The 20,979-nt window shown below is 42.8% G+C and overlaps 1 protein-coding gene across 3 annotated transcripts in view; it reads right to left on the reverse strand.

Moving 5' to 3' along the window:
• Nucleotides 1-20,979, reverse strand: part of creb5b (cAMP responsive element binding protein 5b) — a 51,050-nt gene that overhangs the window by 17,749 nt on the left and 12,322 nt on the right. For all 3 annotated transcript variants that reach the window (XM_050047240.1, XM_050047239.1, XM_050047238.1), the window contains exons 4-7: nucleotides 18,260-18,381; nucleotides 16,676-16,833; nucleotides 4,850-4,976; nucleotides 3,437-3,547 (exon numbers count right to left, since the gene is read on the reverse strand). In XM_050047240.1, the coding sequence (XP_049903197.1) occupies nucleotides 3,437-3,547; nucleotides 4,850-4,976; nucleotides 16,676-16,833; nucleotides 18,260-18,381 (518 nt within the window). The remainder of the gene's footprint in view (nucleotides 1-3,436; nucleotides 3,548-4,849; nucleotides 4,977-16,675; nucleotides 16,834-18,259; nucleotides 18,382-20,979) is intronic.

Raw genomic sequence — 20,979 nt, forward strand, 5'->3', positions numbered from 1 at the left:
CAGAATATGTATGTAACTTTCTCATTTTTCACTTGTTCTCTGCACAGGGCAAAACTTGAACTTTAAGCCCATTAACCCAAATGCCTGTTAAAATTCTGTAACGACACTGAAACATAAGAACAGTGAGGGTTGTGTAAATGAAATGTAAAAAGCTACATTAGCGTGCTAGAAACACTTTGATTATTGGTCCTCCTGTGTCCTATGAAATGTTTCTTTAAGAGACGCACTGTTTTTTTCCCCTCCTCAAGTAAAAAGGAGTACATTTAGAGCATGCCAGGAATTATGTCATCCACCCATCCAGTGCCAGCTCCACAGCCAAGAGAGCTGCAGTGAAGGAACATATAGTATTGTTTACCTCATAAAAAACTCAGCACCTAGCCCGATGCTTAGTGACAAATTTATTGTCCTTAGTAACAATGTAAACAATAGATAATTGGGAGATAATAAATAACACATTTTCATACAACTGCACCAAACTGCTTCAAGGCCCCTCTGTCTGAAATTAGCAGGCAGGAAGGATGTGTGGAAAGCATGGAGCTCATTTAAAAGGGACACAAAAACAATGCTGAATTCCACCAGTGACATGAGCTGAGACAAGTCCCATAGTCTGCACTTGCAGATGTTATTTGGAAACAGCTTGATAAGGGCTGTTTGGGCTCCCCTTGTTACAGATGAGGAGTGATAATGAACGTCTTTCATCATGCAAACAAAGATATCAAACCATCTGAGGAGGACAGGGAGTATGCATAGGAAAATACAGCGCACATATGCACGTGTGTTTATACGGTACTGTGTGTGTGCATCTCCACGCATATGCATGTGCTCTGTGCATGTGCGTGTGTCATTTGCTGTTGTTTTTGAAGTACCTGACTGTCTGTGTGTGTGTGTGTGTGAATGTCTGTGGCTGTCTAAGTATGTGACACCGTGCGAGGAGGATGACACAGAGCTGGAGCAGTCAGCGAGCATGTGAGTGTGTGTGCGACCGTTCGCGAGGCCCTGTGGAGAACTGGCTCTGAGCGTTGACGTAATGCTTTGGCCGGCGTGCTGTGGAACTTGGCCTCCTCTCTGCAGCGTTTCCTCTACGCTGCGAGGGTCAACTATCCCACAACCTCCAGCGCACAACACGCACCATTCTATTCCCCAGACCACAACAGAGCAGAACACAACCACACCCGGCACCATGAGCACCCAGTCCTTTGCAAGAAGAAGAAAAAAAAACACTTGAACCAAAACTAATAAAACACTCTGATCTCAGCAACACTCCCAGACAACCAGCTAAAAGCAAAAAGGGAAAACATACAAGTCAGTTAGTGCACCGTCGGGCTTTGCTGTACCACTTAAACGATGGCACTTAAGGAGAAAATCAGAGATAGAAGAGAACAAAGATGGGCACTGATGCAGATACAGTCTTTGGCCGAGAGAGCACAAACAGAGAGCTTAGAGCGAGATATGAGTCCCCAAGGGGCCACAGCAGTCCTTCGGCTCATTAACTATTTACACCAGAGACAGGCCTCCCTGCTGCTCTGGCCCACCACAAAAATCAATTAGCCTTCATTAGCCCAGGCTCTGGGCATGCTTTCTCTGACAGGGGAGGGTTAATTCTGCTACAGAGGCCTCCAGTTACCACAAAATATCAAACAATCACACACATATGAGCGTACATGCATGCACACATGCAGCGGGGCAGAGGAAACTAGGCCGAGCAGAAGTCTTTTCATGTCACTCACAAAGAATTCCTCCTATTTCTCACACGCAGAATATTGATAGTGTCTCTCGCCTTTCAACTCCCCTGCTCACTCTCCCTGTCTATCTGTTTCCTTCATGTCTATCAAAGTCCCACTCAATCCCCTTCTCCGCTCTCGCAACGTAAACGCCGAGCAGAAAGAGTGCATCCAGGTCCGTGCCTCGGGGGTGTGGGGTTACAGTGCGGAGATTTCCCATTGGCGGAAAGTCAACATGGTTGGGGTAATGCGATTAGAGCCGGATTGAGAACGTCGCAGGGGACACATGGGCCTGATCATGGCCCAGTTATCCGATAGCGAGGCCGTATTTATCGACGTGGCCCAGGCGCGGATATTACAGACATTAGAGACCCCCATCTATGCTTATGAAACCCACGCTGGAGATCGCACCCTGATAACATAATTAGTCTCTCACTTTCTGTCCACAATCATGGAATTCCATCAGTTGCGTTCAGACATCAGGGAGCAGAATCTCAATTGATCCACATTTGGTTACCGTGCCCCGTGTCTGAATGGCCAACTAACCAGAAAGTTGCATGGTTGAGGGGCCTGTAGCCATTTAGTGACTGCATATGTTTATGGGAGGCCTAACAGAGCATTTACAATTCAATTACATAGATAGGAGGAGGGAAAAAAAGAGTAAGATGTGTCTGGATGATGGCCAGGGGAGAGATAAGCCTAATACACTAATATTGTGTTACCCCAGCGTGTTACCATAGGAACAGTTGAGGAGATTCAAAAGACTACAAAGACGATCAATCTTGAGAGAGCAGGAGGAAGAGGGAGAATTAAATGCCCTGGGAATGCTCCCGCTCTCCTCTATCAGAGCAATAACTCTTCTAATGACCTCTGCTACCTCCTCTCCCTCTCTCTCTCTTTCTCTCTCTCTCTCTCTCTCTCTCTCTCTCTCCTTCTCTCGCTCCCTCTCCACAAGATGTTTCTGTCCAGCAAAATCAGCTATCAGTAAACCTTTCCAAACACAAAGAGCGGCCAATGCTTTTCATTACCGCTTGTGAGTTTTTGATATCCAAGTCGTGACACTTGCTCTTATTTTTATGGAGCCTTTTCCATTTTCAGAGTTATTTGTTTTGAAAACAAAGGTTGGCTGGTGGTCACGTTGCTACAGTATTAATCAGTTCATATCACCTAGAGTGTAACTGACATCAATCAGATGTACACTGTCAGTCACTGGCGTCAGTGTTAGCAGTGCTAACATGCAAAGCCGAAACTGAGTGGAAGGTTTCTCTCCCTTCAGTTTTTTCGTCTTTCTGTACTTATTCTCCGTTCTGTCTCTCTCCTCTCTCAGCTACGTCTCATTCCCACAGCTCTAACTGCCTGCTTTGTGAAGGATGAGGTCATTTGATTTTTTCCCCGCTGTGTTAAACTAGTGCTAACAAGTTGCAGGACCTACAGAACATGTTCTGTACATTAAGATATACATCAGGCAGTTGGTGGGCAGCTCAGCCACAACCACATAAAGGGCCCTTTATTCCAGCCAGAGTCTCCAGTGCTGCACTGGCAGGTTCAGACACAGCTTTGATTACACACCAAATGATGAAATCCACACAGACCTAAGAGCACAGCTTTGCTGGCACAGCCCAGTGGAAAAGAAAGTTGCAACACTTTGAGCTTGAGTGTGTGCACTTGTGTGCACAAAATTGTACGTATCCATGAGAATACATGCGTATACTCACCAGTTTGGCTTCTGAGTGCATGGAGGGAATGTGAGTGGAAGAGCAGGAGCTGCTGTGGGTGGGTCCTTGCATACCCATCATATTGGAGCCCATGGACATTTGTCTCTCCATCTGAAGATGCAACACCATGATAACAGTCTTACTCACAAGTGTGGACACATCCAGTACCACAAAACCTTTTAACAAGATGAATCAATAAAAAAGTCTGATGATTTATTCTATTTTTTATGTCTTAACAAGATGCTATCACTGTTCACACAATAGACGTGTTAGCATTTACAGCATGAGACTCATCTTCCTTCACAGTAGGCTGAGGGGGGTTAGATGAAACAGCATGAGAGCCTGATTTCACATGACAGGCTGCCCTGTGCACAGCTCTGTGTGATGATAACTGGAGCTGACCCAAAACAGGAAGCCAGCACGGAGGGACTTAACACAGGAAGCTGGTGCAACAAGGGTGTGTGTGTTTCTGATAATAGTGTGGTGAGTGTCAGTCTGACTAACACATCAAACCCCTGGCCTCTCTAGGTGCAGGTTGTGTTAATAAGGTGAACGAGATGTGCGTAGGTGTGAGCTAGTTGTATGATTGCATTAGAAACTGTATTTATGTGCATGGTGGTTACAGCCTGCCTCTTAGTGACCCTGGTCAACGTGGTCATGTGTCACAGCTGAGACCTGAATGAGAGGAAATCAGCTGGTTACGCTGACGAGGGTGAGAGGTCACTTGCGCAGGGCAATGATGTGAGCAGTATACGCAGGAAAGAAGAAACCTTTTGTGTGAGTGTCCGCGCGCACACGTGTGTGAGCTGCTGCGGCCTCCCAGCTGCTGAACTCTGGGTGGTGTGGTGGTTTCCATGGAGAAACGGCCCCTCTCCTCCCCCCTTTTGCCTGACCCCCGCTCTCCCCCTCGTCCACAGAGACTCAGGCCTAGAACCTGACACACAGCCTTAATTGCACTAAGTGTGTTTTGTGTAAAAATATCACCCAAACCTGCACCCCTTTCCTGAACCGTCAATCTTCCCCAAAATCGCTTAGCTCTTAATTTAATAAACATGGGAGGTTTTTTTTCTCCATACCATAAACACAGGCTGTCTTGTGTTACAATGAGAACATATGTTGTATCATTAGAATCCTGATAGGAGGAGTTTTTCTGGGTTGTTATCATTCCTCGCTTCCCAATGTGGGTCCTCTAGGTTTTTGGCTTAATTACAATGAAGTCTTTCTTCTAAACACAGAGGAGGAATCCTTCCTTATAACTGTTGCAAATCATTTTAATGCTGATAGAAAACATCCAAGACTAATACCTAGCTTATGTGCAGTCTGAACTGACACTGCTGTCCAGTATGAGTGAGTGACTGCATGTGTTAGTGCGTCCGTGAATGACTGTGCTCTGTGCGCTGTTGTTGTACTCACAGGCATCAGCACAGCAGAGGAGCCGGGCATGGTCGGGTCTGGCAGAGTTCCAGGCATGGAGGCAGGCAGAGGCTGTCTCTGTCTGTTTCGTAGGTGCAGCAGTGAGGACAGAGAGCCGGGGACAGGCCTGAGAGGACACAGAGATACAGACACTGAGAGAACTTCAGGTTTTGCACTGTTACAGATTACTAATATTGTTATTCTGGGCTTTATCATGTAACAACATCGAACCAAAACAACAGCTCCTCTAGGGTGTTAGCTGTATAACTTCTCTTGTGAAGCATCTGCAAGTGGTGTAGAAAAACATAGTGACTGCTTGTGAATGAAGCCGTAAACATATCTAAAAATATGTGGTCACACACGTCAAAAACCCTCACAGATAGATAGATAGATAGATAGATAGATGCTTATGATGGTAGCACAAATTTGTGGTTGACAGTAAGAGCAGTGCAGAAGTAATTAATACTTTGCTAAGGATGATATGAATAAATAAATAAATACTTTAAGTAATTTGTGGATGAATACAAAAATAACATATGTAACTACATATTTCATATATTAATATAAAATATAAATATATATTTATATGATTAATCGTGTTATGTTCATTCAATCATTGATCTTCACAGAAGGAGTTATAATTGTTGACATATGCATCAATAAATACCCCATATATTGGCTTACAACTATACAGTACAATGTGTTATAAACATTTCATTCCGTGTTTAGTCTATGCTCATAAATATTAAAGGGTTAAAATAAAGTATTACTGTATGTTATTATGTGTAAGTATATATGTGTTTTTACAACCAGGTTTATCAGAGGTTTACAAAATGCTTTAACCTGAAAAGAACCCTGGGACTATTTAATTCTACGGTGTGAGATCACCACGCTGCTCTTGCATCTTTTATTTGCATCATTTATTCATTTCACATCTGTGCTATTTCAGAGCAAATGTTTTCCCAAACTTCTTTCGTTTTTAGTTTCCACTTGTTTCTGCGGCTACAAAGTCAGAATGGAAAAAAAGAGTGTGTGTGTGGCTGCGTATTCATGCTAGAGTTGAAAGCTGAGGCATCTTGGGAGTTTTTGGATGCACTTTAAACAAGCCCACTTCATGTAGTACAATGGATGAATAACGACGACGGAGATGATGAATGAATAATATTTGTCATAACAACCACAAGACGTGCATGACGGGAATCACTTTTAGAAACTGCTACAGCGGTGGGAGCCCTGTGGGGAAAAAAAATCCTCCTTGGTGACCACAAAAGCGTGTGCGGACCAACAGGCCTATCCACACTCACGGCCACATCGATAAATCACATGTACAGATGAGGCCCGGGCTGAGCTTAAACTATTGACAGCAGTCTTGTCACAGTCACTGGCTCAGGGCTGCAGCCGTCCAAACAGCCAGACCACTCCATCTGCACGCGGTGACATCATTTATACAACTGCCACCAAACCCCTGCTTGTAAGAACATTGATTCCCAGCTGCAGGGTGCTGCTACACCTTCATGCATACAGCAACTGCTCAGTCCCTACAGCCTAAACAAACAGCATTCACTACTTGATTCTTAAATATCCTGTATCAAAAGAATCAGTAAATCATGTTATCAGTATCATCAGGGTGAACGCTGGTCAACAAAGCATCATTTCCATGAACATTTAGGTTGGCTGTTTTCAACATGTTAACATAATCAACTGACCGCATCATAGCCTGGATTACCGTAATAGTGAGTAGTGAGGGAGTGATGGCCAAATGGGGCGAGGGGGGTGCACCAGAGCAAATGCTCCCCCACCTGAATAAATACCTGTATTTTTCCAGACCTAAATATGTGCATTTACGCTCCAGACATTTTAGATTGCTCCACACACACACAGGACCATTACCATCCCGACTGTGTGTCATTCCCGTCTAACATCCCAATTTATCACAATCACACTCATTTAACAGCACGTATGACATCTGAGCAACACTGCGAACATTTCCACATGGGAAAAGTCATGAAAGTACAATGAGGTATGCAGTGTAGCTGCGCGCTACATCAACACAGTTTCCCCTCTGCGTTTAGACTCTGCCAGCATCCAATAGGATGAAATAACAGTCACGAGGCACTGGAAGGGACACGCTGTTGATTTTGTACATAAAAACTGTTTTGCCGGATTTTAATTCGGTATGATGACTCCATGATGAAGTTTTTTCGCACTGCAGATGTGGTATGAGATTTCTAATGCAATTTCTTTGCCAGAAGCCAAGAGGAAAAACTTTTGGAGAACATATTTTTAAAATTATACTGTAAAATCTTTGCTTACATCTCTTTAACAACTTGAAATTGCCTCATTCATAGTATTTTGTTTCAAAAGTGGCTTATTTAATATATCTAGATATCCAACAATTGAAGACATTTCAGTATTGTCCTTTGCGTATCTTTATATAGCAGACCAAACTGTATAATATGCACAAATTCATAAATGTATATGTCCAAGCCCATCATAACCTTGTACATATTTTATACAGTATACTAATAATTCTGATGTAAAGGTGTGCTATGCAGGAAAAAAATACATATATATAAAAATATCTCTCTCAATCATCACTTATAATCCACTAGAAATGTGTGGCTGTGTCAGGTGAGATTGAGACTTTATAGAAAGGTAGAGACCAGGAGCCAGACTGTAAGCAGCAATCCTATGAGAGGAAGCTACAAAAATCGTGATCACAGCGCCAGAGTGAATCTGGGGTTGGCTCGCTGGTGATACTGCTCACCAACGGTAGCCAACAATGCCTGCATGTTGTACCTTTCATTCACACTTAGAGTAATGTTACATATTCCCAGCTAGGCAGATTGCCACAGCAACGTTTATGGGAAATCAACCAGAAAGCTGAGGAGTAAGAATATGAGAAAACGTTAAAACTAGGTACTGAAAAGTGACTTAGAGTAACAATTTAAAAACTTTCTAAATTCATTACTAACAGATCAAATGAGTGCTTTAAGATGCTGATATGTGCTCTTCATTCATTTAAGACAAGACAGTGAAATACACTGACACAGGGTTACACTGTGACAGAGGTCGACACACCGCACACACAGGTCTCTGGTTGTTGCAGGTCAGGCTCTCGCTTTCTAGAGAAGAAAGGCTTCTTTGAAGCTCATACAGGTTGTACTGCTACGCTCGTCACCTGCAGCAGAGCAGGGGGAGGAAGAACACTGTGTCCGTCACCACCGCACACACACCAAACACAACCTGCTTGTCCAGAGGGCGGAAAAACAACACTCACATGTGAGAGCACTTCCTCTGGGGATTAACTCAGCTTTGTGCTGACTCTGCTGATAAATGAAGACATTTTAGAGGCAAACTGGAGGCAGAAAGACACTATGAATATAAGTTGTTAGAAAGAACGTGTCCATTTTCTCACTTATTGATACATGATACATTAGTTGATTAATTGATTTGCCAAGTTCTTTTTCAAATTATTTCCTGCTTTAGTTTGTCTTCTATGATGATGATGATGAATTAGATCTTTGTGGGTTAAATTTTTTGGCTGGAACAAACAGTATACTTGAAGATGTCATATTTGGTTCTGGGAACTTCTTGTGGGCATTTCCACTATTGTCAGACATTTTATAAACTAATTGTTTTCTGTCTTTTTTATTATTTCTGCCCTGATAGAGATCCATCAGAGTTTTTTCAACTAATATTCCTGACCAAAAAAGTTCTTTAATATAACTTATTTTCTTTGCTCTGCTTAAGAGCACTTGAGGTATGTTTTCTTTTCTGTTACCATATTATAAAATCTGTGTTTGGCTATGTATTTCTTTAATGAAATGATTAATTGACAAAGTATTAATTCATTAATCAGTAATCCAACATTAGAAGGGCACTCAGGGAGCACAGACCTCTGCCAAGGCCAAATGCCCTTTCTTGCAATGTTAATGAAATCGAAAAATAATTTGCGTATCCGCCCCGTGATTCAGATCCACTTCAAAGTTTAATGGGTTCTTCCTTGGCCCGTGCTACACCCTTCCACCAGGCCTCATGATAATAGGGCCGGTAGTATTTCTGTAATCCTGCTGACAAACAAACAAACCATAACCTTTTTGGTGAGGTAATAAATGTCAGTTTCAGCCCTAAATATCAACCTACTTTATTGAAATGCATAATTTCAGCTTTAGCTTGTGATGCAGGGTTTCCATATGCATGAAAAAAGATTTCTAATCGAGGTGTTTCTTCTTTTAATTCTCTTCTGCTCTCTATGTTTACATCTGTCAATACATGATGCACCAGACTGTGCAGTGGATTAGTAGACTCATGTTCTGAGTGTCTGTGTGTGAATAAGTGCATGTGCCAGTGTGTGCATGTTCACGCAGCTGTGTGTGCATGTGTGTGTGAACATGTGTGTATGTGAGTGAATAATGACAGGCTGTGGCTCCACTGAGGGGATTGATAATAGCCTGGGCTGTGGGCCCCAGGGGAGAGCAGGTAGACACTCTGCAGTCCTGACCCTGCACTCTCACGTTACTGAGTGCCTCGCTCTCAGCCCAGCTCTCCTCCATAATCCCCGCCCAAGAACCACCACCGCACCACCCCTCCACCCCCCCGCCCACCTTCTCCTCCACCATGACATCACTGCTAGACCTTCTTCTCTCCCTGAGTCCCTTCTTTTGCTTTTTAAATCTTGTTCCATAGTCTATTTCTCTAAGTTATCCTGCTATTTTCCCTCCTGTTTCCCCCTCCTCTCATTGTTCAGTTAATCCTCTATAACTCTCTTCTGGACCCCTCAGGGTGCCCACACCTCAACTCAAGCCCCTCTGGATTTGCTTGCTCTAACCTACAAATCCTGCAGTCTGCACACACACTAAGCTTTACTGTCCCAATCCCCACAGTCCCAACTCCAACTCAAGCACTGGGAGACTTAAACACAAGGGGCTTGGCTGCTGTCCAAGAGGAGCGAACGTGGGGAGAAAGAGGGAGAGAGAGGTGCAGTCAGTCCACTGACTCATATCCTTCCCTTTCTGACTCTGCTCCAGCAATGATGTAATGCTCTTGGCTTTTCGCCCTCCCCCCACCCTGCGCCTTCCCACCCCCAGATTTCGTCCCTCCCTCCTCTCCTCCTCTTGCTTTTCCCTCTCTTTCCCTCCTTGACTCGTCCAACATCTCTGCGCTCACTCCTCGCTGGGTGAAGTCACTGCGAGCTCTGGGTAGACACAGCAGCTAAAAACTTTCGAACGTAACCAAAACAGCCCAGGGCCAAGTTCCAGACGTTCGGGAGACGGTGGTGCAGTCGCCATGGGAACGGAGGTAAACAGAGGGAGAAACAAGGGCCTCAAACAGCTTGCAGCTGCCTGGCTCTCTGAGTAAACACTACACAGGACCTGCCCCTGATTTACTGCCTTTAATCACTGGTGGGAGGAGAGTGCCATGGGGTTTGGACTGAGGAAATAATACGAATCTGATCAAATAAATCAGCCCTAATGGGTTACGACACAGGCTGACTTTTATTAGCGGGCTAGAGGAGGGATGGTTGTTGGGAGGGTGCTGCACTGGGATGGATCTGGGATGGGGTGTCCTCACATTAGGGAGCCTCAAGCTGAGTTAAGCTGTGCCAAAGCACAGTTGAGAAATGGTGTTGGATGATACTCTGGAGCAAATTAGCATGAGTGTTGTGGTATTTATTCACCAAATATGATATTGTTTTGATTCATTAGATGCCATTTACTGTAGCTGAGTGAAGATGGGTTGTCTTTCAGTTTCAACGAGAATAAAAAGCATGTCAGTACATTCCTATCACCAGTGAACTGGGAAAAAACTGTGTCATAAGCTGTTACAAGCTAACCTGGCATCTGTCAGCAGCACCTGACTGATGTCGTAACGTTTGGCTTACACCGCCCGTTTCACTTGTAATGATACTTCATCCTTCTCCCTCTTCATCCACTAAAATGCCACTATCAATTAACCTGTTTGTCCCTCTGCTCCTTAACCAACTTCTCTTCCTCTCATGCAGCCACCTGATGCCTGTAAGTCTCATCCTGCTGTTTCTCATTCAGTTTTCCATCTTCACTTTCCTTTCATAATCTCACTGCATTTTTCCCACACCTTCATTCCTCTGATTTGTCCATACTTTCATCAAAACATGATCTGTCTTTTCCTTTCCTTGTGCAGACATGTCTTCTATCCTCTCCTCCACCCGGCTAGCCACCATCCTGCTAGAAAACCCCACGTCCTCTCACATCTGATGCCTCTCTCCTCCACCCTCCTGATCCTTCATTTCCTCCCCTCCATCTACCTCCTATCCCCTTCTTCCTCTCCTCCATCCACCTCTGATCCCTTTCTTCCTCTTCTCTGTCCACCTCTGATCCCCCTTTTCCACACTTCCCGGCATTGTGATCCCTGCGCTCCCCAGAGCTGTGAGGCATGTCCCTGTGTGTGAGTTGCTTGTGCAGGAGCCTGCATGTGTGGTGGCCCCGGGGCAGGGATGACACAGCCCCGCTGGAATGAGAGGGAACAGAGTCTGGGCGTTCCTCTACAAACGCACTATTAAACCCACTGCAGTACACAATGAGCTCATCTTAATTCAGGTCAGATGTACATCCTGCATTCTCTCTCTTTCTTTTTTCTCTCCTTCCTTTTTTGTAATTGATTACACTGTACACCTTTGTTTTTCTATACCTTTGTTTATGTTCTCTTCTCTTCTCCCTGCCTGCTACTACTCTGTGTGTGTTAGCCCTACAGTTTACACACAGTTGAGACAATTGTCCACAGTTGCCCGTGGAGAGGGGCATTTGCCAAGTCAGAGCATGAGGGCATCTCAGGCATATTGTAGAGGTCCCACGCTCCTGCACTCAGGGCGGACCTCCCTCCTTATCACCACTTTCTCAATGCAATCTCATCATAAACAATAATAAAGGAAGTTTTGTTTAAATTGCGAAGTTCATGAGGTCAAAGTTTGTCCGTGGAAAGCCCATAACTCTCTGCAGAGGTGTGGAGACTTTCTCTGTTCTGGCACTGGCACAATGGGTGTTGAAATCAGCACAGTTTTTTAATCACACACACTGGAAAAAGTGTTACGCAATGTATAAAAAAGTGATATGCAACGCATCCTAGAATCAAAATTATGAAGACTATCAGCACCAGGACACTACCATTAACTTACTGTACTGTAACAGCAGAAGTAGTATGTAAACAACTTAGAGAACTACTAAATATATTACATCAGGATCAAACTATACTGTATGTGACAGACCATGCACAAATTGCATTTGCACATTAATCAAATTTTATTTGCTATCCAGATGTGACCCTTAGCTTTACGTTTTGTAGAAAGTGCGAGCTATTATCTAAAATTGTATATCAAGCAAAGAGAAATGTGCTTTTTAAAAAAAAATATTTGAAAGTGAAGAGAACAGAGAGCATGGCAGTTATCAAATTAAGATCTTTAAGTCGGTGGTCTTTAATAATCAATCAGCATATCACCAAATCTTCTTGAGAAAACACAGGAAGTTCTCAGCAAATGTGTCACCCAACACTTTGAGCTTTGCATGACACCCTGCTGCTCAGCAGGCACGCAGATCAGCATCTATTTTTGCTACTTCCCTTAAAGGCAAAAAGAAGGAACACAAGTGGCTGGTGGCTCTGAGGTGTGAAAATATTGTGCATTTAAAGCAGCATGGGAAATCAAACCGCACACCGACTTCCTCCAGAGCTCTGCACAGTGATCATGCAGCCACATTTAAAGTTGTATGCCCAGGGTGGGACATCACGAGCAAGACGCATTTAAGTTTAGAGATAAATGCTCCATGAAGAAAACTGAAAGAAAAATAACTCAGGTATGGTGGAATACTTTAACGTAAAATAAACTCTATGTCACATTTGCATAAGAATTAAAACGATACAAACTTCTCTTTTGATATTTTTTAAAATCAATTTGATGATGGTGACAAACCAAAACCACTGACATCAACAGTCTATGGTTTTGAGGATGGCACCTTTTAGGTTCACACAGTTCTCAGTGTTCTCTATAATTATTAATTTAAGCTAACTGTCCACATTTAATATAAGCACCTGTTTTTATACGCAGCCAAAATCAAAATAAGTATTCAAATACCACATCATCATAAACTGAGCAGATATTTTACCACATCTGGATTGTAATCACTCCTCAATACACCCAGCTGCAGTCAGGTTGATTGTGCTTTGTGATGGAAACGCTGGACTGAGTTCCTCTACTGAAAGGAGGAATGTCATTTTTAGTGCCCCATGCCCACACCCACACCAGCACATCTCCTCTTACGAGTCAAAAGGTTGAGGTTTCCACAGAATGTTGTATCTCACATGGTTGACTAGTAATGTCCAACGCATTTAACTCTGACATAACTCAGCACCAGATGTTTATAATTGAAAAGCAGAAAGCATTCAAATCTGTTGGACGCCGCTTCGCTTTGTATGATAATGATAGCCGTGACATTAAGATCTGCTGGCTGTTTCTTATGCCTGGTTTTAACACTGGTTTGTGTCAGTGCAGCTCCCCAAAGACCTTGTATAGGGACTCGGAGCAGAAGGAGAGAGAGAGAAAAAGAGAGAGGTCCTCAGGTTTCACAGCTGCAGGCCCAGCTCAACCCTAAAGTAAATGGACTTGAGGAAAGCCAATCCTAATTGATTCCAAGCCTCAAAGCTCTTTAGTAAACATTGTGGAGCAATGAAAATGACTTGTTATCCTAATTCATTGGATGCTCACGCTGCGCGTTCAGCACAGCCGCGAACGAAGGAAGCAGATGGAGTTGAGATTAAACTGATTTTGTTTGGTGATTTCTTCTCATTCAGAGATACATTCACCACAGAGCTCCATAAAGTGTGTCAAGATTAAAAGCTTTACAGGCCTGCAATGATCACACACACTAACAAAGCAGATTAATTGACGAGGATAACTTTTTCCTAATTGTCTCTGACATTAGTATGGTTAAAACTAAGCATAAACATTTACACAGTGAAGATTTAATGCACTGTGGATTAACAAGTTTTGACTGCCTTCACTTCACAAAGGGATGTGAAATCAAAATATACTGGAGATTACAGTTGAGGTCGCTTGAGAGGACCACAGGGGAACCCCTGATCTGACCTTCAGTAGGCTCCCTAACTCTGGACAGAGCACAGCTTGCCTGTGAAGTGTCCGGCTTGTTCTGTGTGTGGGAAATTCCTGTGGAGAGACCCTGTGCACAGAGCCTTTGGTTGGCCCTAATGGCTTCCTGTGGAAGCACTGCTTCTCAATGGAGGGGTTTCCTCAACCCATTTTCCTGCTGATGTGAACATTTCCAGATTCCTCTTGTGTAAATGTACTCATCCTATTCATGTGTGAGGATTCCACTGTCCTAGTAAACAAGTGACGCCTCTGCAGTTTTAGCACATATCAGTGTCTCTTGATAGGGATGGGTATCGTTAGAATTTTATTGAAACTGTTCTCTGTATGAATACTTATCGATGCTCTTATTGATACTACTCTCCAAACTCTGGTGAAAAAAATAGACACGAAAAGATTCAAAAGTTATTTTATTATTACTGGGGTTTTGCAGAAATAACAAGTCAAGTTGTTTTCTGAGTTTCCTGTAAATGTAATGAGTGAGGAGCAATTGCTACAAGGTTGGGTGAACAAACTCCTGGTGGTGATGTGCCATAATGCTGCTTCACTACCAGAAACTAAACTTAAACAATATTATAGAAAACAACTTAGAAGTGACGTTCATAAAGTGAGCCCACACTTTGAATGTTTTGCCCTGTCAGCCATGCTTGGAGAGTGCAGAATGGTAACATACAGTTCTGCATTGTCTAAAGTAATCACCTCACTTGTAGCTTTGTCATCATTAGGGGCAGTAATGAATTTTAAATATGATATATTAGAATACAAGGCTGACCCGAATGCTTTGAAGCGTTGATCGCTGCCATGGTAATCAATGTCAAATCAGTATTCAATTGCTCTATTTTTTAATACATTTATATAAATGCATCACTCCAAAAATCCCATGAATTAAAACGAGGTTATCCAACATTATTCATTATGCATCAAGACTTATAATTATTTAGTGTTTCTCAGACAAGGTCATTTGAACTTAGTGATACTTTTATTACTCAGACTTGCTCTCATTAAATGTCAATCACTAGCAGTTCAGCGCGACTGAAACTGGGTCAGTTTGACCACATGTGACAGGCTTACAGAGCTGGTATAGTTTCAAAGTTTGCAAAGAGGACCCCAGATATACCAAAAGAAACTGGTATGTCACAAATACACAACGAGCTTGGCAAAACACCTGAAAACTGGAAGTAGCAGCTCAGCCGTCTTGCAAAGTATTCTTTTTTTCTAGCTATCATGACTAATGTACGACCTGCATGCTAACAAAGTAGCTAATAGTCAAGTTATTTTAGGTGCTGTCAAAGCTTTGATGAATTGCAATTATTTTTCAATGCCCCCAAACTGGTATTTGGAGCAGCCCTGTTAGAATGAATAAACATTACAGAATACTGATGGCAGCAAAGTTTGTCCAGGAGCATATCGATATTTTGGTGCCGACAAATCAGAAACCGATTTAGCACCAGTTCTAGATACCCATCCCTATTTGGGAATGCCTCAAATAATGTGCTTCAGATAACTGTAGATGAGACTTACGTGCCACTCTGTGGCCGAAAACCACCGCCACATGACATACTGGCTCTGATGAGTTTTTAATGACAGGTAAACTCAGGTGAAGCAGGCACAGCAAAGTCTCTGTTACTGGCAGTGATTGCTGCTCCTCCAAGGGGGTGAAATTCCATCCTGGTCCTCGACAAAGAGCCTGACGGGGTGTCAGTCAGGCTTAGTGATGGGCCTCCCATCCAATATTCACTAGCTCCTCAAGCTGTAAATCTACACAGGACAACCTCGACACAGCGAGGGCCTAACACTGAGCCATCTCAATGTCTAACTTGCTTGCCACGGGTCTGGTTTACAGTAACAAAGCCCTGGCACAAGTTTGAAGGTGGTTGAGGTTAAGGGATTTGGAATGAATGAGGTCAGAGGGGTGTCTTCATAAGGAAAAAGTGTGTGTAAATCTTTGTGTGGTAATGATTATGTTCCTGATATATAAAGACAAAAAGTCAGTTGAGGGAAAGACATTACCCTACAAGACCCGAGACAGTACGTAGAGTTTATAAAATCACACAGCCTCACTACAAACAGTATGCAGCACCTTGACCACTAAACATTGCAGGCAAACAATGAAGCAGCGCAGCACACAGACTGCAGTTATTTATATCTTACACACCTGTAGCATGGCAGCAAAAAGGTATCAGAGAAACAGAGCTCCTAGGCCGTGGCTGACATTCCCATACAGTGAAAGGAACTCTTTTAGAGCATGAAATGCTAAACCGCTGTAAAAGCAGTCACAGCTAAGGCTTCAACAATGACCTCATCTTGTCCTCTGGGACCCTCTTTGGCATGCTCTGCTATGGGACAATACTGAATGAGCAGCAAAACATGAATCGCCAGCCCCCCACACACATACTGCTCCAAATGTAACAAAACCCTGACATTACCTCAGAGACTACGGAGGGATGACAATCGGCAAGGACACAAAAGGACCAGGCTGAGCCTAAGGCTGTCGCTATATCAGGGGCACACTTGAGGTGAGAGGATTCACTCCTATCAGACCGTGATTTTGAGTCTGTCAGCAGTTCATTCAACACAGAGACGAAACTCACACAACTTAAGACACAAAAACTTCTCTTGCTCTTCCATGTCTGATAAATTCTCTGTAACTTTCTGGTGTTCTGCTGGATTCTTGGACTGCTTGGCCTACTCACCCTATCTGTCTGTTGGTGGATGGAGCCTGAGTGATGACGGAGCTGGACTGAGGAGAGGGCAGGGCCTGCTGGATCACTATGCTGGTATCATGGTTGCCCATCCGTGAGTGGGACTGCTGGTGCTGGCCTTGGCCTGCCTGGCCGTGCAGTGAGATGTTCTGCAGCGAGGAAGAAAAGCAAACGAGTACACAAGATTAGAAATCTGTCAAGAGTGTCACATTCTTCACAGCAGGTTGCATTTAAAGCACAACTCAAGCATTACAACTGTTTGAATGAGTAATGAGGAACTATGTAAACTATCATCCACAGGCTTTTTCTGAGTTGAAGAAACTTTGAAAGTCTAATGAAGACCAGGTTTACTTATTGTTGTTTACACAGCAGGACAGTTTGTTTGTTTTACATCTATTACATGTAAACCACATATACGTTCCAAAATAAGCCTGTACCGCAATTAAAAATATATCTATAAGCTCAATGCACATATCTTGGCATAAAACAAACAGCAAGTTGAAGTACTTTGCATGAAGTCAAATATGAAACAGCTGCTGGCAGTTATCAAATATAGAAAAGAGAATACAGGCGGTCACATTTTAGAAATAGTTTACCTGACAACATGTATTGACCTTAAGATATACATGCCGCAGTGGAGGAAATTAAAGGTTTACGGATGAACTAAATCAACCACTTCTCTTCATATTGTTTCTGTAAATTAATATTTCATTGCTGTTTTCCTGAAGCTTTCAATCCCTGCTTATTGTGCGATGCACTCACGGACAGTCTTGCTCCGACTCGCCTCCTGCTGACTTAGCAGAGCCTCCCATCATAAACCACACAGGCTGGGGAGGCTAGACAAGGCTGACCTGAGCACAGACGAGCTCCAGAGCCAAACCACCCAAACGACAGCTTAGCTGCAGTGTGCACTGCACATCTCTCCAGACATGAGATAAGCAGTCTGTCTTGTGGTGATTTGACTAGCACCCATGTTTCAGGTGAAGGTGCCTCAAGGTAGATCTATAATGCATAAATGACCACGTCTTTTGTCAAATGTGAGAATGTCTGGCCAGGTCTTTTATTGCTGCCACAAAAGTTGTCTCAGGGGTCTGTCTGTACGTCTGGGAAGAAATAGGACTCCCTCCCTGAGAGATGCACGGAGAGCTGTTTGAAGTTACAGGTGGAGAACCTGATCTCTTTTCTCCTCATCTGTGATGAATGACAAATCTCCACCTGCTCGCCCTGTTTGTCACTGTCAACAAGACTGATAGGGATCTCAGGACGTGGTGTATAGACAAACAACATTTTGGATGAAAAGGAGAAATGTGGCAGAAATATCAGAGGTGTGTACATAGATGTGGTTATCAGCTTTTTAACAAGCACGCAGAGTGCGGTTACATGAGGTCTAGGTGTTCTGAATCTATTAAAAGTGTGTGCATCAGCTCATAGTGTGTGGGCTGCTGTTAATGACATGACTGATGATAGCACCAGATAACAGTTCACAACTATCTGACCTAATCCCTTTGGCGGTGACTATGGGTTCACTTCTGTTATTTTTTTCAGCCTGAGGCTTTGTTCTTTACTCTGCAGTACCTGTTTACTGTCCTCTTCTTCCTGGGCCTTGCAAAACTCCTGCTCAATGGAGCAGTCCAGTTCACTGAACAACCCCACCTCCTCACAGTTCTTCAAGAAGCGTGTTGGCGTGGGTGTCTGGTCTGCAAGTCAAGGAGAGGTTTGTTAAGTTTTAGCTTTGAATTCACTTTCTGATCATGGACAACAAAACACTAAAGGACAAGGAATATAGCAGCATGCTTAATTATGGGGACTGTGTATTATATGAAACATAAATGTTACAATTTGAGGTTTCATTTCATTTTAATTATTAGTATCCCCATTAGCTGTAGCCGAAGCAGCAGCTATTCTCCCCTGGGGTCCACACCAAACACACTATTATACACGACAGTACATACTCACAAAAAAACATCCCACCACCACAAATACAACAACATCAACAACAAAAACATACAAAACACACGACAACACCACACAGGCACGGCTCTAGTTGGTGAAAATCCAAACCAAAAGTCTTATAGAGAGAGGTAAAATTAAAAATGTCTCATTATTGAGTTGTAGTCATTGAGTAGGCCATGACCTATTATAAACTAAAATAAAAACAACCCCTACATCATGGTGCTAGAAAAATATCATGGTATAGAGTGGTGCAGGAATGAGTCTTGGAAATGAGTTAGTATTTTAGCACTCCAGGTTCCTTTGTCTTACAAGTCAGTGGGTTTTTTGAATGGGTTTTTGGTAAAATGCCTTAAATGAGGTCTGTGGTTAACACAAGCTTAAGAGACTTTTACATTTTGTTCTACAACATAAAATACATCAGTAAATACTCCACTTGTGAATTTTGAAGCTTTCATGTGTCTTAAAAAAGGTGGTTGCTAACAAGTGGCTACATGAGACGAGAGAATGTCATCACGCTGAACACGGCTGTGCAGCCTTGTTGTGGTGGCGACGGTGAAGTCATGCGATCGTGGTGCAGTCTGTTTATAGCCTAACGTTAGCTTTTTATTTCTTGGGTTTGCATTTATGTTTCAAAAATCATAAAAGTGGTGTACAGAAAAATTTCATAGGCTTTCTGACGATGCTATCCTCCATGTCAGCCTACAGAAAAACATCATCCCTGCAGCACTCTGTTTGTAAATAGTATTTCCATCATTCTACAGCGTCATCACTATTAAAGTGACTCACTTAGATAATAAAACATATGATTTAACTTTTAACACTCATTGTAGTATATGCTTTATACGATCCTCTTGACTGTATATGACACTTAAATCATCTACTTACAAGCTAAATATCATTAGATAAGGAGAGCTGTTTAGAGAGGAGCTGCTTTAAGTCTAAGTACTGCACCAGAGTTAGCTTAAAGCTCATTTTCAGCACTCAACAAACACGACACAAAATTATACACAACAGCATTTCACACACTCACTCCATGTTAGAAAGAAGTACAGTATATGTTTGACAAATTAAAAGCAAAGATATCATACTGAATTTACCAGATCTGACAGTTTGTTTCTGTATCTTGTGTAATTTTCTCTGTTTAACCTTTCATTTGCAAAATCAGTTCTCTTGTCCGCTGATCTTTGTCTTGTATTTTGTAGCCCCATTGTTTCAGCATAATGTTAAAAAGCTGTTTATTTCTTATTATTCATTTATTTATGTGGGCAACAGTTAGACCTTAAAGACTTAAAGAAAGCCAGTGGAGATGTTCATAAAGACTGAAGAGTATGTACATTGTTGTTACATATTTGGGATGATTTTAAGAAAACATAACCTCCACTCTGTTAGTGAGAGAGAGATACTGTGCTTGACAGCCCATTTTAGCTGATAAAGCACAGATCCCACCTACTGAGTGGGGGTCTCATTTGTTGAGCTGTGGTATTCAACTTGACGTTGTGGGGGGTGCGCAGAGATCAGGTTTCAGACAGTCGAAGGTGATTTTAGGATCAGGCTTGTTTCAAAAGCTAAAAGCATACTTCATGGTCTGTTTATCCATTCTGGCTAGACTGGGGATTGACTCAAACTTTCATCATGACCTGTGTGCCCAAAATACAGTTTTACTACAAATACACATTTTCCATTTCTGAGAACTCAAGTTCTATTAATAAAAAGCATGTAATGTCTGTTTTTAGGTGAGGATAACACTTATGAGTCAGTGGAGCAGGAGGTTAACTCTAGGGCAACAATTATAGCACTATAAGTTAAAGAGAAGACGGTTTTGGTGACCAGCTTAGAGCTTGTTACCATGTGTGGATGAGCTGTAACTCACTATATAAGCACTGAGTATTTCATCCTGAGTTCAAGGTCTCAATGAGAGAAATGGTCAGAGCTGTAACTCAGACGATAAGAACACCCGGCCTAGAAAATCCGATCCGCTGTCCGCTGAGTGTAAATAATAAAGAAGACACAATCTCTGCAGCGTGGCTGGTGCTGTCATCTAGTGTGGCCTGGCCGTTTCTAGGAACGGAGATCTATACTTATGGATCGGCCTTGGGTTGACACTTGTGTATTCAGTACATAATCTATGATTTGGTGTTTCTTTGAACTGTAGATTAATGTGCCCGTCAGTATGTCACCTGAGGCAGCATCCATTAAACCTCTGTAAACCATCTCCCACTCCTTCTATAGTAAGATCAGGACACCTCTGATGATAGGCAAACACTAATCACACTTTAGCTTAACGTGGTGAAGACTACAGTCATACGTCAGCGTCTCCTGAAATGCGCGTAAGTGGTACACAC

Source organism: Epinephelus moara, chromosome 6, assembly GCF_006386435.1.
Source record: "Epinephelus moara isolate mb chromosome 6, YSFRI_EMoa_1.0, whole genome shotgun sequence".
Lineage (NCBI taxonomy): Eukaryota > Metazoa > Chordata > Actinopteri > Perciformes > Serranidae > Epinephelus > Epinephelus moara.